Source organism: Hoplias malabaricus, chromosome 11 (assembly GCF_029633855.1).
Source record: "Hoplias malabaricus isolate fHopMal1 chromosome 11, fHopMal1.hap1, whole genome shotgun sequence".
NCBI classification, from domain to species: domain Eukaryota; kingdom Metazoa; phylum Chordata; class Actinopteri; order Characiformes; family Erythrinidae; genus Hoplias; species Hoplias malabaricus.
Genome location: NC_089810.1, coordinates 14,909,885 through 14,927,823, shown reverse-complemented (window position 1 = coordinate 14,927,823; position 17,939 = coordinate 14,909,885). Strand labels below are relative to the sequence as shown.

The window sequence follows — 17,939 nt, the reverse complement described above, 5'->3', positions numbered from 1 at the left end:
CTCCCACACAGATCGAATACTGTGGTGATGGTCATTGTGATCCTAACGTTCTGCAGGGGGTCAGTTTCCTATCTTCAACACACTGTAGTGGGTCAGCCAGGCTGAGGGCAGTAGGATGGGTTTAGGGCAGCGTGGGTGTATCAGGCCCAGCCAAACTCCATTCAGTTAAACCTCAACTCCTACACACTCAAAAACACACACATACACACAGACTGATACACACTCCTCACATCCTGAACAAAGAGCTCTCTGTCTGCTCTTCACTCTTAATCAGCACTGAGTGAGGAGGTCACGCTATCGTTTGAGTTGGTCCCCCTCCCTCCCTAGGCCTCCCCCCAGTGAGTGTCCTCTCCCCCTCCTAAGCTGTCAATTCAATTAGTGCTTAAGCTGGGGCTTGGTTGCCTCTTCTGGACCCTGACCCAGGGCTCCGCTTGCATAAGCATGCAGAGAGAGGCAGGGAGGCCATGCGATATACTTGCATTTATATGCAGGGGCAGTCGCCCCTTCAGTGGCCAAGCCCTGTCCAGGACCTAATTTACTGTGAATGGCTAAAGCGTGTGTGATTTTGTGTGTGTGTGAGGTTACAGCAGTCCCAGGTGTACCTCAACAGCATGTGTTCGTCTGTTGGGGGGGGGGGGGGGGGGGGTGGCAGGTGGAATGAGATAGAAGATGCAAAAGATCGTCTTGGTGTGTTGTTTTGCTTTTAATGAGAGGGCGTCTTTTTGCTGCTGCAGCTTGTAATTGCTTTTTAATTGGCAATTTGAATTTATCGCTCCATCTGAGTGACGCAAATGAATACCATTCTGATGCATGGAGGTTTCCCACTCCCTCCCCACAAAGAGGGCAAAGGACTAAGCCTTTACACAGCATGAAACGTAGACTGTGCATGCAGATGCTTTCTTTTTAAGTGGAGCATGCCTTTTTTTCCCTGTGAGTCCTCAGGTCAGAGAAAGGTGAGAGTTCCTGAACCCTTTTTTGTATTTTTGCTGGGAATAAAGAATACACACTCATCCAGTGAAAGAGTGGCTTTCAACAGTGTGTGGAGAAGCTTGTGAATTATAGTAATTTGTAAAGGAACAATGCATTTCCTTTCAATATTTGAAAAAACAAAAAAACAACAACAACAACAAAACATTTGTGGATTCTGTTGCATTATAATAGAAGTTACACCAGTAAGAATCGTATCATGCTGGGCTTCTTCAATTGTTGGTGCTCCTGTGGGAAGGTAAATAATCACCCAGCTACTGTGGGGGTCATGTCTCTTTGGAGGAGTCATCTCTTGTTTTGCCCGACTTGCTGGCAGACAAAAGACACAAAGGCAGAGCAGGGCCAGGCAGCAGGCAGCAGGCATGCCCCAGGCTCCTACACAACACGCAGCCCTTTCATTTTTAATGTGGGCTGGCCCACCACACACCTGCCAGTCTTATGAGGCAATCTCTCTTACACACACTCACACACACATTGTGGATAGGTTGCTGAACTGCAGTATAACTAAATGGCCGGCAGAGGGCAAAAAGGTCAAAATCTATGCACAGGTTGAAACTGAAAGCTAATCCATAGACAATAACATTGTCAACAATATCTACCCTCGGTTAAGGATTTTTTTTTTTTTGAGACAAACAAAGCCAAAGTCCTGACCTGTGCTGAGATCATGGGTGCCATTTTCCAATTTGTATTTATCTCTTAGAATTCAACAGGCTGTTTTTGTTTCTGTGAGTTTAACACTAATCATAATGTATATGCAAATGACATCTATTCTATTTGGCAAGTACTCTGCCTTATTCGGGAACCCTATTCTTAATCAATGAATCCTAAAGCTTAATCATTGTTGGAACAGTGTTTACATACAACATCCAAAATGAATGAGTTAAAAGGTTGTGCTGGAATACTGTAATGCTGGGGTCAGAAAAATTGGAACCAGCTCGAGGCAGACAGTCACCATGCAGCAGAAAGTCGAGCACCACCATCTTAATGAGGCAAATTAAAAAGCAATCAAGACTTTATTCGCTGCTAACACTTCGTTGTGGGGAGTGATTGAATCAGAAGCAGGCGCACGCACGCATGAGAAGCATCAAATCATCTTTTTCCCCTGACTGTCTTTTAAACAGATGTCGTTTAAAAATAGAAACGGACGCCCTGTCAATTTCCAGCGAAGGAGAGCAGGAACGCACAGACTCATGATCCGAGGCAGCAGCAGCTTGCTAACACCCCTCCCTCAATTTCCAAAAGCCCAAACTCCTCTAATACTGCTTTATGGCGTTCATTGAGCCCAGGGTGCAGTGGCTAAATGTCAGTAGCCGCACCACCAATAGAAGAAAAGCAGCACGGCTTATAGCCTGGTGTGTACCGTTTCAGTCTGCATTGATCCCTTTGGTCAATAAATGCAGACAGGGGAGGCATTGGGAGGTGGAATGGGGGGGGCTCTGTCATTTTAGTTTGGAGATGTGGCTCAGGTTGTCCTGCTTGCTCTGTGATTTTGACTTCTTTTGACATATCTGAAGCACTTTTCTGGCTGACTGCACATTGGGATCCGGCCCTCCCTCCTTCTCCCCGCCAGCGCTTACAAAGCCATTAGTGGAAAGGGGTGCTCAGGAGAGGCGGAAGGGGGTCAGGGGGCACATGTGGGCCGCCTCACTGCTAAGTGAAGCGCGTTAAACAACACGAAGCAAGCAAAGGAGAGGTGGGGTAGGGCAGCCTGAGAGAGAGGGAGAGAAAGAGAGGCTGACAGGAAGGAAGTACAAGCAGTGGAGGCATTTAATATTACATGTGAGCAGTGTTGAGTGGGGACGGGTCATTGGCTGGGACAGGAGCACAGAGGTAATGGTGCTCTAAATGGGCTTTTCTCCAGCACAGTCAGCTGAGTGTCACTCAGACGCATTCCTCCAACACAGCATCACCCCTTAACTGTTCCACAGCTTAACTCTTCTTTCTGTATCGCTCCCTTTAGGCCAGATTAAGAAGGCTGAGGGGTAAAAATGTGCCAAGGTTACAGCAATCTTTACTTTCTTGAATATGAGAATATAGGTTTTGCTTTTTTTATTGAAATTTGCTTTACACTATGGCTCCTTTTTAAGCTTTTTTAGGTTCAGTTGCCTCATGGAGCAGGTACAGCAAGGTTTAAAGACATTGAGTTTGCTAGAAGCAGTTTTTGTTTATTTTTATATTACCTATCAGAACCTTACATCTTTAAACAGTGAGGACATAATGTTTGTATTGTAACCATTCCTGTATTACTGTGAATCAGGCTGGTGCTTTTGTCAGTGTCCTTTTTTTACAGCAACACCCCTCACTGAAGTTAATTTCAGCTTGATTATTTGGCAGTTTACTAGATGCAGGACAGTAAATTTCATGGTATCTTTTCAAACACTGCCAGGATTTTCCCTGTATTGCAGCATACATCTCAAATGAGAGTGCCCCTCCTTTCCAATCCCCAGTGCCTCCCCTGTCTGCATTTATTGACCAAGGGGATCAAGCAGTTTGAAGCTGTGTACACTAGGCTATTAGCCGTGCTGCTTTCCTGCTACTGGTGGTGCAGCTAGTGACATTTAGCCTCTACACCATGGGCTCCATGAAAGCCATGAAGAAATAGAAAAAAATCATTATCTGTGGCAGCTGAGGGAGCTATGGAAAAACCCGATGCCTTTGTACATACCTACCACACAACCTGCCTACATGCATGTGTTCTGCAGTCTGCGTGTGTAATCAGTCCTTCACATAGCTCTACACACACATTGCTGAAAGCTGGCAAGTCTAAAACAGTTGGATGAAGAAGGATGAAGTAGAAAATGCACCTTTCTCCAGAGATTTCTTCTGGACTTCCCCAGCTGTAGTCCTGAAGTGCATGTTCATTTGTTTGGGGGAGTGGCTTTGGAAGGAGGGCTGAAGGTACGGAGTGGAATAAATAAAAAATAAATAAGTAGCTTACACTTGCTTTTTGTTTCTACAAAATTAACATCACCAGCATTAATACTGAGATATAAAGCTTTAGATAAATCTAAAGGAAATGAAACAAATTCACATGGTAGTATGCCACTATATCTCATATATTTCAGTAAAGCTATAGATATTATATTGGCTAATATTCCTCGAAAGAGAAATTGCAGGTTCGCCTAAGGTATACAAATAATTTCTGTGAGTGCAGTTTGAAGTGTAGGCTATTTTGATTGACAATGTAGAAACCAAATGCTAAAATGCTTCTTCCTACTCGGTGTGAAATGAGTCTATGAGTCTCTCTCTTTCTCTCTCTCTCTCTCTCTCTCTCTCTCTCTCTCTCTCTCTCTCCCCTTTCTTCCTCCCGCTCTCTGTCTCTCTTTCTCTCTCTCTCCCTCCCCCCTCCCTCTCCCCCCCCCTACCTGACAGCAGTCTCCCTGTGGTGTTGAGACAGCAGCTCTTTGCTTCATCAGCTCTCACTTCATCTGTCTCTGCCTCTCTCCCTCTCCATAGCCTCTTTATCTTCTTCACCACAGCTCCATGGCTTCTCATTCTTCTCAGAGCATCTGCCAGATCTTCACTTTTGTAGATAAAGAAGGCACAGCCTCCTGTCTTTGGCTTAGGCTCACAAACAAGCACTGTGTGAATCTGATGAGGATGAACCCTCATCACTTGCATACATTATTCCGACCACTTAGAATTACAATCCCCCTTTCACTTTCTCTTCCCTTTTTTCTAGCAAGGTTAACTTCACGGTTTGAAACTGTGTCTTTCAGACCTACATGGCTCTTCTTAAAAGTCTTTTGAGGGAAACATTCCTGGAGAGAGGAGTTGGTTGCCAGGCAGCAGGTGTATGTTTGTGCATATGAGTGTGTGTCTGTGTCTTCAAACTCCTACTTGCTGTGAGGCCAATCTAATCAGACAACCGTGTCATTCCCAGTATCTCCACAACAGTAACCAACTTTCTTTCTCTCCATCTCTCCTCCCCCACAGTCAGAGCCGGGCCCTCGTGGGGTCAGCAGGGATCGGCTGGGGCCTGAGGCAGTTCCGGCTCAGGAGAAAGGAGGGCCCTCAGTTGCAGCCCACCTGATCGGAAACCCATACGCGTTTGGACTACCCCCAGGATCCGTAATGCAGGACTCGCGGTTTCAGCCTCTAAAGTGAGTGGTTTTGTTTCACAAAGCTGATTATACTACAGCACTTATATTTATGGAGACTGCTAGGACTCTTCAAACATTATATTCAATATTTGTCTGTAGCAAAATGTTGATTACAAAAAAATTCACTGAAAGTAATGGTGCTTTTCCATTGCATGGCATCGGCTCAACTCAATTCAGCTTGGCACCTTTAAAGGAGCTTTTCCCTGTTCTCTTTTACACTAGCGGACCTCCCCCACTAAATGTAACCGGTGATGTCGCAAACCCTTGTCTCTAACCGTAACCGCAGACTTTGAAAACCGCAATGGCAGTAACGTTATGTGCTGTTTACTCATTGTGTACTCACGTGTTGTTTTTGGTTCTTTTGGACTGAACATGGCGCTGTGCCCCAATTCTCACAATAGAATTTTCCTTGTTTGTTGGTGATTAACAAGTCTCTTTGGCCAATCTGCGCTGTGAAATTTACATGTCACATTCAATATCTGCTCTGCTTGTTTCGTAGCAGGTGCGAGCAGAGACTAAATAAGTACAGGGTTCCAAGTTTATATAAAAGAAAAAGTACCAGCCAGATTTGGCTAGTGGAAAAGCAAAAGAGCTGAGCTGAGCCGAGTTGAGTCGAGTAGATTCCATGCAGTGGAAAAGTGCCATAAAACACTACTTTGGAGAGCTGTGTAGCTTTTTTTATGTGCTGCCTGTCTTTCTTTAAGTGTCATTCTACATCTCCACTGATCCACTCTAACTCTTCTTCCAAACTTACTTAGCTTATCTGAACACTCTCTCTTCCTCTGCTACCTCTCTTAAAAGCTAAATCACACATGCTTCTCTTATCATACCTGCTTATACCCAGTCTAATCCCGCACCTTTCCTACTTTATGTCCTATTTATTATGCTCAGTGAGACATTTTGGATATTATTTTGGCTGACAGAAGGGTCTTCTCTCTGTGTTTGTGCCAGTCTGCCCAGGCAGATAGCTCATGCGGTGCCCCCTGCTGGTGTGCCAGAGGAATACCTCCGGGGTTTCCGGCCCTATGCCACAGCGGATGAGCTGCGAATGCCCTCCCTGCCACTGGGCCTGGACCCAGCTACTGCTGCAGCTGCCGCCGCCTATTACCACCCTGGCTACCTGCCCCACCCTTCATTCTCCCCTTACAGGTAATACAACAGCAGAAGGTTTAACTTTTATTGAAGCAAAGATAGGCAGCATAGTTTTTAACTAATCACTCCTTCTCTGTGTTTCTGTCTTGCTCTCTCTCAGGATGGATGACCCCTTCTGCCTTTCAGCCCTGAGGTCTCCGTTTTACCCCTTGCCTGCAGGGGGTGCTCTGCCCCCACTTCATCCCTCTGCTGTGCATATGCACCTCCCAGGAGTTCGTTACCCTGGTGACCTTACTCATGCCTCACTGTCCAGTCTTCAGTCCGAAAGATTGTCTGAGAGGTACACACACACACACACACACACACACACACACAGATAAATATCTATACAGAGACAGACAGTTTTATATAAACAAACTTTTTGTGTCCGTGTCAGTAAAGCTGTTCCTCACCTCCCTTCCTCTCTCTCTCTCACTCTCTCTCTCTTGTTGTGTGTTTCCTTTTCACAGACTCCAGATGGAGGATGAACTCCGTCAAAGAGAGAGGGAGCGAGAAAGAGAACGGGAGCGAGAAAAAGAACGGGAGCGGGAGGCAGAGCGAGAGAAGGAGCGAGAGAGGGAGAGGGAAAGAGAAAGAGAGAGAGAAAAGGAACTTGAACGTGAGCGGGAGAGGGAGAGAGAAAGGGAGCGGGAGAGAGAAAAAGAGAGAGAGCGGGAAAGGGAGAGGGAGCTAGAGAGACAGAAGGAGCGGGCAGCACGTGAAAAGGAGCTCCAGGTGTCCAAGGCTATAGAAGGTCACTATCTGGCCGAGCTGCATTCTCTGAGAGGCCAAGCTGAGGACAGAGTGAAGGCTGGAGAGAGACTCACCCCTAACAGAGCTGGTAAGATGTGCTCTCTGCTGACCAGTGTACTTCGGTAATGCACCTACAGACTCACTAACAGCTCAGTTTTCTTTGGTCTAGAGCTACAGCAAAGTCCAGTCTACCCTGTAATTCTTCTCAGTTTGGTGGATAAAATAGTGTAAACCCATAGTCAAGCTGCTCATAAAGAATGATACCCTTTGATAAACCTCTTCTGGGCCACATTAATAATGCAGTCATTGTAAAAGATCTATAAATGAGCTGCAGTTAGTTATAGAAATAGTAAAGGCTGGTTCCCCTCTGGTTCTATGCCTGCTATAACCTCTTGAACAGCACAGCGGCCGCTTCTGTCTGAACCTTATTTTCCTCATTGTTTTTTTCTTTGTTCTCCAGATAAAACCAAAGAGCCCACCCTTGCTGCTCCTAAACCAATCCAACCAGGTCTCCACCATTCATTAAGCTCCACCCACCACCCTGTACCCAACTTGGTCTCTGCTCATGGCATGTATCTTGGTCCTGGAGGACCGGGGCCTGCCGCTCTATCATCTGCCTTGGCACTGCAGCGCACCAATGAGGAGGAACGGTGGCTGGCTCGGCAGAGGAAGCTACGGCAAGAGAAAGAGGACAGACAGTACCAGGTGTCTGAGTTCCGACAACAGGTTTTAGAGCAGCATCTAGACATTGGCAGGCCGGGAGAAGCAGCAGAGCTGCGGACAGAGGGACATAGGTATGGATGCTAATCATAATGCATAAAATGAATTATAGTGAGAAAGATTTATTAAACAGGACCAGTAATACAATTTGCCGCTTTTCAAAAATGTGAAACAATCTACTTGGCCATATAGGAGCTTCATTTAGACCTCTTTGAAATGAAACAGTTTGTCAGCATTTTGATTAACCTGAGGTGTGCTCAGAGAAGCGTATCAATATATAATTGTTCATGCTATTATTAGACTGTCACTTTGCCCCTCCATATCCACACGTCTCTTAGAAATGTTTGCAGATATTTATTTTCTTGCGATTTTCCCTGATGTCCACACTATCCTCGTTTCCCTTTAGTCAGAGACACACTTTCCTCTGTGTGTGATGTTATTCTGTGCTGTAAATCAGCTGCTGGGATGTGACTGGAGGGACTCAGAGCTCTTGTTTATCTGGGAAGTCTGCCTTATTCTTCTCATAGACACCTTTGCTCATTGTCTCATTGCAGGGAGGCTTTTTGAAGTGTGTACAGGCACGAAGAGAGAGACTGTCTTTTTGAATTCAGTTTGATTATGAAATGACTGAGCTGTCAGATTGCGATGTGAACTGTTTTGCATTCCCAAAGGGTTTTCTAAAAGATTTTGCCAAGTGGCAAATAACTCTGCATGTTTTTCAAATCCAACCTTTGTTGTCTGAATATCAGGAACTGAATGGCCTAGGCTAGTGTTGCATTAAAGAGGTCGGTTTTAATAAAGGCTTTGGAGCTATGAGTACATGTGTGTGTGTGTGTGTGTGTGTGTGTGTCTCCATGCTGATAATTACAGTGCTCCTGTTGTCCCTGCCTGTGGGCTTGCAGATGTCAGATAGCCAGCTGGGCCAGAGGGGAGTACGCTCTGATCAGATTAGCTTATTTGAGGGTTAGAGAGAAATTTAATGAGCCAGTTCCTCTCTCACACACACTCATGAAGAGATGGAAAGAGGAGAAAAAGGGAATAAGGTGTGTGTGTGTGTGTGTGTGTGCGTGTGTATAGATATAGAATTTCAGATCTATTTCAAATATCTCTAGATCCTGAGCACACTGGCTCTCTGTCTGTTTCTGCCTAGGCATAGTCTTTCTGTCAGAGGAAGAATATGTCCTGTTCTAATAGTGGTCCCTGCAGTGGGAGATGAGCACAGACTTCAAAGGCCTAAAGCTGGAGCTAGGAATCACAGCACTGTGTGGTCTGAGCCCAGCAAGTCCCCACTCTAGCCACAAACCACCAGACTGCCCCATCATTAGTCTCTCCTTTGTCTGCTGTACCCCAAGAGAAGAAAGTGTATCATGGAAAAACAAGACTTTCTTTTCTCTTATTTTTGATAGTATAGCTAAGTTTAGAGCTAAGTTGTATAATATGCTCATTTAGAACTTGTTGTTTTGTGATGTAGGATGTTTTTGAGGACCTTTTCTATTGTTTGCACCTGTGCTGATATTTTATTTAGAGCATAGTGTTTTTATTGTAATTTGAATTATGTTTCTGTGAATGTCATGTGCTGTATAAATTAAAATTAATATATAAATGCAGATAATCTGTTTTTACATACTCTCTTTCTCTGCTTTTTATCAAACGAAGGCCTGTTCTGAACCATCATGAGACCAGCAGCCGAGAGCGTGAGCGCGAGCGAGACATCCACTCTCATTTGGGAGCTCCACCTCCTCTCATTTCTCCTAAGCCCCAACACAGAGACCATATCCCTCCTCCACCCACCACTCTCTGGAACCCTGCCTCACTTATCGAAACCTCCTCTGAGTCACGCCGCCCCATGCAAGACCCCCCAGGCCTGGGCCATTATGACATCAGCCGGTTGCCTCCACCTCCAGCAAAACTGGAGCGCCACTATGGCTCAGAGAAGGCAGATGATGGGCCTCGCAGAAAGGATCTACTGGATAAACATCCCCCCATCCGGCCCACAAGCTACCCAGAGCCCAGCACCTTCCTGGCTGAGCTGGAGAAATCTACTCAGTCTTTCCTCAACCAGCAGAGGGCAACTCTGAGTCTAAGCAGCCAGTATGGAGACCTGAGCGGAGCTCTGAAGAGCAGTGGAGCCCATAAGCTAACCCCTCGCCCTTTGCCTGAGTCTATGTTGGTGTATGATGAGTTCCTGCAGCAGCACAGACGTCCCATCAGTAAACTGGACCTGGAGGAGAAGAGGAGGAGAGAGGCCAGAGAGAAAGGTTGGTTTTAGAGAAATATTTTTGTGTGTGTGGTGATGGGGGGTGATGCTTTGCACCAAGTAGTTATCACATATAGTAAAATAATGACTGAATTAAATAAAGTTATTGGCCCCATGTGAGTTTTTACAGAACCCTTAGGGATGGATTGGCATTTATTCATTTGTGCTGTGATGTGCAGGTTATTACTACGAGCTGGATGACTCGTACGATGAGAGCGATGAAGAGGAGGTGAGAGCTCATCTGAGGAGAGTGGCTGAGCAGCCGCCACTCAAACTGGACGACTCCACTGAGGTATTACACCGCTGCACACTCCAAACCCTCTCTAAAACACTTCACACACTTAACTCCAAATAAATTAACTGCTAATAATTAGAAACCCTGAGAGCTATGTCAAAAGAGGTTATTTTTTTCTCAGGATGTCAGACCTCTGATATCCTGTCAACAGAGATAACCTCGGTTTTCTCTCTCTTCCTCTTTGTAGAAGTTGGATTTTTTGCGGATGTTTGATCTGACCACTGTATCTCACCGTGATGATCTGTTGGAACAGAAGAGGAGAAAGAGGAGGAGAATGCTGAGGGAGCAAAGCCCCTCCCCTCCAGTGGTGGCCAACAAGCGTCCAGCACCACCCCCCCTCAGCACCCGCTTCACACCTGAGGAGATGGACAACAGCCCTGAGCTGGAGGACAAGAAACGCTTTCTCACCATGTTCAGCCTCAACCACCTCACCACACAGCAAAGGAGAGGTAGTTACTGCATGTAAATATGAGGGGTGTAATGCAACATTGTGTGCACCCTCTGCATCACTCACCTATGTAGCTTGGAAAATCGTCCAGCTAATGTAGACTTACCAAACACAATTTGAACTGTATTTGATCCACAGCACATATCATATAGTCACCTAGGTATCTTACGAAACAAATGCAACCATGCATGTTCTGATCCTAGTAAACTGGATATCAGTATATTGGATATAAGTCCAAATACCACTGAATTTTAACTGAAGTTCAAAATCTCAGAAGAAAGTGATGATACATATTGTGTATCATGACGTCACCTGTAGGGCCATGGTGCATGTAAAATTATGTGTTTGTTCTTTGATTGTGTTGATGATAAAACGTGCTGCTCCCTATAGATTCTCCTGAAACTCTTTCCTATACATCTCTACGTCTTCTAACATGGCTCTAATTTCTTCTCTCTCTGTCTGCTCTCTCAGAGAATGAAAGAATGGTGGAGTTGCTGCAAGCCATCAAACAGAAGAACGTGACTCTAGACACTATCAGACATAACCCCTACCCAATGTGCAAGAGCCCCACAGCCCATCACTCTGGTAAGTTTTACACGTACACCCACAGCATCATGTTCACATACCCAGGTTTAGTGTGAATGTTCATCCTAAATATAGTCATGATTGGTGATGAAACCTGTATACTTGTGTATGTGGCATTATGCCCTTCAGATGGGATCTTGGCAAATGAAAAACCATTACTTAAACCAGGTAAAATACATGTAATAATCATAAACTAAAAGAATTATAGGCGGCACGGTGGCACAGCAGGTAGTGTCGCGGTCACACAGCTCCAGGGACCTGGAGGTTGTGGGTTCGTTTCCCGCTCCGGGTGACTGTCTGTGAGGAGTTGGTGTGTTCTCCCCGTGTCCGCATGGGTTTCCTCCGGGTGCTCCGGTTTCCTCCCACAGTCCAAACACACGTTGGTAGGTGGATTGGTGACTCAAAAGTGTCCGTGAGTGTGTGTGTATGTCTGTGTTGCCCTGTGAAGGACTGGCGCCCCCTCCAGGGTGTATTCCTGCCTTGCGCCCAATGATTCCAGGTAGACTCTGGACCCACCGTGACCCTGAATTGGAATATCGGTTACAGATAATGAATGAATGAATAAAAGAATTATATATTTTTGTCAGTGATGCATCTTGTATTTCTGCTCCTTGAGATGTAGTTTATCATTATGAGACATATTTACACCCTTTGAGGCGTTTTCTTGTGCTAATCAAATCATCTAGCCCTGTAGGAAGCAGGCAACAGAAAATACCTGTCTGCTCTTGTGTTTTGATTTACTTTCAACTAATAAAAGAACATATTAGCTTCTCTGTCAACTGTAGCTAGTTAACAGCATGATGTTCAACAAGCTGCTGTGTGGCTGATGTGCAAGGCGTATCTGTGGCTCTCGTAGCTCATCCTCTGCCGACACAGCGTCCCACAGAGACACGAATATAACACAATTTGCCATCTGTGGGGTGGTGCTTCAACAGCATGAATTCCCTCTGTATCCTTGCTTTTTTGATAGTCAAAATGTAGCATGTAGGTGAGAGAGAATTTGAACTGCAAAGTGTTGATCTCACAGTGGCTTATAATGAGGTGTAGTTAATTGTAGAAGAATATGTTCACATCTATTGTATGTATGAAAATTCTGCTTTGGCATAATCACACCCACAAACCAGCACAGAGTGGCTCACTCTGTCAGCTCACTGCAGTGTCATCAGTCTTGCTGAGCCAGATGGTGCGTTTTGTGGAGGAACAGTGACAGCTCCAGATGTTCAAAACTGAATAAGAGTTTCTAACACTTCATTACGTGTACTCCTCTCTTAGTAAATAGTGGCAGGGAAATATATTAGGAAATGCATGTCCTTCAAGTGTTTCTCAAACCTGTCTCATTTAAAATCACTAATAAAGTGCAGCCCATGACAAAGGCTCAAAAGGTCAGTTTGATATGGTATAATGAGTCAGCATGAACTAACGTATAATCATGACGTCATGTATTAAAAATGTAAAAAAGAAAAAAAGAAAAAGGATAATTAAACAGCTTATTTGTCTGCTTTTTCAGATGCTTCCATATCATCATCTCCTGGCCAGTCCACTGACCCAGTCAGTACCAGACCCCCAAGCCCCCCAACACCAGCCACTGCACTTCTACCCCCTACTGAGCCACCTGCTCCCCCTGACGATCTCCGGCCACTCCCAGACCCTCTCAGAACCAAGGAGACTCTCTTGCCACTCTCGTATTCAGAGAAAGGTAGAAGTACTGATTCACTCCCTGGGAGGAAGCCCAGCAGCTTGCTGAACAGCGTGCGTGCTCCTCTCCACACTAAAGACAGCTCCAGCAGTCAGAATGGTCAGAAGAAGCCCTGGGAAAGCTTCACTGCAGAGGAGTTTGCTCAGCAGTTCCATGAATCAGTGCTGCAGTCCACTCAGAAAGCCCTGCAGAAGCACAAAGGTGGGCTTAGTATGTTAATGAAACAGATTTGTTCTTTTCTGGAGTTCACTGCAGAATGTTGTAGGACACAGTTGCCAGTTTGATTTTTCTTTTTAAATCGAGAGATATATCTAATTAATTAAAAGAAAACAGAAGTTCAGATATAATTTCAGACAACAACAATGTACTGAATGCCTCCTGAGTGTATGCGTTAGATAAGTAGAGCGTAAGACAGTTATACCATGTCTAGAACTGATTAGACATTCAAGCAGGGGTCATTCGTCCTCATTCTAAATGCACACAGTAAATAACCACAGTTCAAGGGTAGCATGTAAGTAGCACACGGACACATGACACAATCCCTCTTTCCTTTTTTATTCCAACACGTTGTTCCTCCTTATCTCCACCAGGTGGTGCCGCATCCCTCTCTGAGCCCAACCACACAGTGGACTCTTCAGTGCACTACAACATTCCGGAGCTGCAGAGTGGCCCAGGACGAACCACACATCCTCACATACACACTGCACACCAGCCCAACGGTCAGCACTGTCCACCTGGACCCCGCCGGGAAGGGCCGGCCCTGACCACACGGCCTGACCTCTCCGCTGAGGAGGACTCAGAGGATGGAGAAGAGGAGGAGGAGGAAGAGGAGGAGGCAGCTCAAGGATCGCGGTGGCAGGGAATTGAGGCCATCTTTGAAGCTTATCAGGAATATGCAGAGGGTGAGCTGTGTTTTTGGACGATGTTAGTGCTGAATGAAAAGGACAATTTAATTTTTTGTATTATTATTCTTATTTCTAATATGTATTTAATATTCTGAGCGGCAGATGGCGCTGTTCAGATCATTTTATTGTTTGACATATAGCCTGAAACTGCCCTGCTGTTTGGATTAAAATAATGACGTGAAAATTATAATAATAAATACAAAATAAATTACTCAAATATTTTGGAACAAATTAAGTTTCAAGGCAAAATATATTCTACTTGTATTAGGTAGTTGACTGCTTTGTGGAAGTTCATTACCCAGTGTTTATTCCACTGACCACATCTCATACCAGCACTTCATTCCTTTTTCTGTAATCAAGCTTTGTTTTATGTTGTCGAAAGTAGAATAGACCTGCCCTGTCACATTAATGAGGCTTTCTCTAGGGAGGATGATGATTGTGGTGTGTGTGTGTGTGTGTGGGTGGGTGATCCCAAGTGGCTGCATGGTTTAGCTATCTCCAAGGCGATTTGCTGTTAGTGTCCAAGTGCTAATGAGAGTCAAGATCATCCTCTCACATATTCTTTCTTCCTCTTTATCTCCTTCCGTTTCCCCCCATTCTGATCTCAGAGCAAAGCATTGAGCGTGAAGTACTGCATACTCAGTGCAGGAGGCTAGAAGCCCAACACTACAACCTCACCCTCACTGCTGAACAGCTCTCTCGCTCCATGGGGGTAAGTGTCCATGTCACAAACACATTTACTTAGGCTTATTCTCTCTGCTGGTCCACTCTCATATCCCACCTCATTGAGAGCGCTTAGTCTGTTAATCCCATTTCCCCCTTCAGCCACATTAAATCCTCTTTGTGAATAGCCTCTCTGTGCATTAGCTTTCCTGTGCTTTTGCCACTCAAGCTGCTTAGATGCTCCACGTTTAACTGGGGAAAGAGGATACCTTACATTTATGCTTTTAACCTTTAAAATACCTTCAAGTCTCAAGCAGCGTAAGGGTGCCGCCACCACCATGTCAAACGGATCAATACAAGTTTCATTTTAATCATTTAATATAAAGATTATCTGCTGCAGCCGCCTACAGTTTGCAAAAAAAAATATTCTGTACAATAACAAAACTACAACTAAAAATAGCAGAATCCCTTTGGGAACTTTCTGTCTTAGAGAGGAACCTTTTTGTTCTATATTTAAGAACATTTAAAGAAGGCTTCACATCTTGTGGGTGTTTGCTTGTCTCCTTCATGATCTTTAGGAGGACAGGCTGTTTGTAACATGTCTGTATTTTGCCACAGGAACTGATGGCTCAGAAGCAGAAACTAGCAGCTGAAAGGGAGAAGCTACAGGCTGAGCTGGAGCACTTCAGGAAATGCCTGACTCTACCACAGACTCCCTGGTCCAGGGCTCACTTTAAGGGCTATCCTCCCAGGTGACATCTCCACTGCACCAACGAATCCTTCCCTGACCCCCGTTCCCCTAAAAAGCCCAAACTCCAGAGCCCCATGGTTCACCAGCGTGAGGTTGAGTCGCCTGACTGCCCTGTGTGGAGAGAGATGAAGAGATGGTGCACCACAGGCACATGAGAAAAACTGATGCTGAGAGACCAAGGCCAAAAACGTGCCATGAGTGAAGGACTGGTGCCTCCCACCAAGACCCCTACAATCTGGATCTATTCAGCGCCATCAAAATATAACAGCCCCCTGTTCAAGCATAGACATAGACTGAGGAATCAGACAGTGGTCCAAAGCCCACATTAGCTCTGCTGAATAAAAGCAAGCTTCCCGCTTTGAGCGAACTGAATGGTCCTAATGAGTGTTACCTACAATCTCAGCTCCTGCGTCTATTACATATTAAAACGAATTACTATCAGCATGTGGCAGCCACCAACTCCATCACCGTCTCACCTGGAGATCCAAGGAGCTTTTAACTGGAAATGCACTTAAAAAGACAAAGAAAAACCCAGAACTACCTGGAGGTACTGTGTTATAACAAGGAACTCCTGAGTAAGGGAAGAACTTAATAACAAACAAATGCACATTTTGTGAGGAAAAAAATAAAGGAAAGTTTTATTCAAGAGATGATTGAGAATAAAGTTTTTAAAGAGGTGCTTCAGCCTTGTATTGTAAATATCAAAACAAAATGAAAAAAGAATTTTGTATGTTTTTATTACTTAAAATACAGTAATTGTTCTTTGAAAAATTAGCCTGCCATTTTTTAACAATATGCTCGTGCTTTTTAGGGCGTTAAGCTGAAGCCTTGCTTTTAGTGTTTGTATTGCTGCTGGTCAGGATAAAGATGTGAGGAAGCGCTCAGTGCCCCCTCCTGTGTGTGTGTGTGTGTGTGTGTGTGTGTGTGTGAGAGAGAGAGATTGTGTATGCTATAGTAGAATCCCTCACCCGGGGGAGCGCCAGTCCCCTGAGTATAAAAGATTCCTCTCTGGCTCCTCCTGTCCACACTATGAAGTACAACCATAAGTGCATATTTTCCCGTGTGTCTGAATATTTATCAGTATTTTGCTGGTCCACGTTTTGATCTTTATTTTCAGACAACCTGCTTTAATTTTGTTTTTAAGGCATATGTAGAAATATATTTTTTTCCAAGCTTAGAAATGCAGGTCTTATATTTCAATTGCATTTTCTGCTTTTCCTGATCCTAATAATCTCAAATCTGAAGCAAATATTGGCTTCGAAATCAATGACAACACAAATTATATAAAGAAGAAACTTGCTCATTCACAGCCCCCACCCCTAGACGTTCCCCTCTCTTATGTAAATGTTTTATAAATAATCTCAACAATATCTCCTTGAAAATATGAAATTAGCCAAGGTATTGTACTCATCCAGTCCATGTCCAGAACGCTTCCTGTGCCTGTAAAGGTCATATTCTCATTTTTCAGCCAGCACTGTGCCAAAGGTACCCACCAAACCACAATTTGAGAAATTATGCCAAAAGTTGTTTGATATCTCGATGAAGGAAGCCTGGTAATCTAAAGAAATTTCAAAAATGTATGGCTGTGTAGTGTAGTGTCAAATATTACGAGAGACAACTTATTCTTAATAAAAGGATTTTTGCCAAGATTAAAATTCATTGCCTGCGTTCAAGCCCAGATTCAAGTTTCAGAATTAATTCTTTTTTTTTTTTAAAGGTCTTTCAAAACAGCTAGTTTTGTTTTTTCCCATCAATCCTTCACCCGTCTCCTCTGCTGCCATGTACAAGCTGCGTGTCCGTATATCATATATACATCCATCTGTTTCACCACGTCCAGCTGTTGCCATGTGTAGCACTGTCCTGTCAGCGGTAGGCCAAAACAGCAGTAGTCTCTTTATATCCATGGACTGACGTAGCTAACGCTTCAGAATAGCACACTGCAATGTGCTGGTTCAGCTTTACTCAACTGGGCCAGACCCTGAAGTGAAGCTGTGACATTCTACTTGAAAAAAAGGTTGTGCTTTATGCTTGGACCCCACACTGCAGCCCATGTTTGGCGTCATTACTGCGCTCAGAGGCCCGCAGGATGGGCAGGATTTGAGGTTATATGTTTACAGACCCAAGGCTGGCCCTAAAGAGCATTGACTGTGTGAATGTGTGTGTGTGTGCGTGTCTGTGTGTCTGCTTCAGCAAGTACTACCACTGCCTGTCCAGGAGCAGAGAAACGCCCTCTCTCCCTTTGCCCAACTCACGCACGCACACGCAATAGCCCCTGAATTCAATGGAGGATGTCTAGATGCTGTGAAATCATGTTTTTAAGAAAAAAAATGTACTTGTTTGAATTCAGTGTAATGTAATATATTCTTTGTTGAATGTAGTAATTAGGTATTTATGAATATATTGCTGTAATTTCAGACAAAAAAAATAAAATATTTCAAATTTGTTTTGCCTTCACATTTCTTTAAGGAATGACTCAGCATTAACTCAAGTCTCTGTATATTCACTGTACTCATGAAACCTTTTTTAAAAAGAGGAAAAAATATTTTACAGTGGTAAAACCATGGTTTCAAAATAATTCATCTTTCAGTGGAGACTGATAAGGGATTCCATGCTGAGAAAATATCTTGCTGTTCTCAAACATTAAG

At 44.4% G+C, this 17,939-nt stretch overlaps 1 protein-coding gene across 8 annotated transcripts in view; it reads left to right on the top strand.

Annotated features, from left to right (window-relative positions):
* gse1b (Gse1 coiled-coil protein b) overlaps positions 1 to 17,705 on the top strand; it is a 247,540-nt gene extending 229,835 nt beyond the window's left edge. For 7 of the 8 annotated variants that reach the window (XM_066685207.1, XM_066685211.1, XM_066685209.1 and 4 more), the window contains 13 exons: positions 4,924 to 5,090; positions 6,042 to 6,239; positions 6,343 to 6,522; positions 6,692 to 7,062; positions 7,435 to 7,768; positions 9,351 to 9,952; positions 10,131 to 10,243; positions 10,434 to 10,695; positions 11,166 to 11,279; positions 12,787 to 13,176; positions 13,566 to 13,877; positions 14,489 to 14,592; positions 15,162 to 17,705. In XM_066685207.1, the coding sequence (XP_066541304.1) occupies positions 4,924 to 5,090; positions 6,042 to 6,239; positions 6,343 to 6,522; positions 6,692 to 7,062; positions 7,435 to 7,768; positions 9,351 to 9,952; positions 10,131 to 10,243; positions 10,434 to 10,695; positions 11,166 to 11,279; positions 12,787 to 13,176; positions 13,566 to 13,877; positions 14,489 to 14,592; positions 15,162 to 15,299 (3,285 nt within the window). In that variant the 3' untranslated portion in view covers positions 15,300 to 17,705. The remainder of the gene's footprint in view (positions 1 to 4,923; positions 5,091 to 6,041; positions 6,240 to 6,342; positions 6,523 to 6,691; positions 7,063 to 7,434; positions 7,769 to 9,350; positions 9,953 to 10,130; positions 10,244 to 10,433; positions 10,696 to 11,165; positions 11,280 to 12,786; positions 13,177 to 13,565; positions 13,878 to 14,488; positions 14,593 to 15,161) is intronic. The other variant, XM_066685208.1, reaches the window with a different exon arrangement.
* The last annotated feature ends 234 nt before the right edge of the window (positions 17,706 to 17,939 follow it).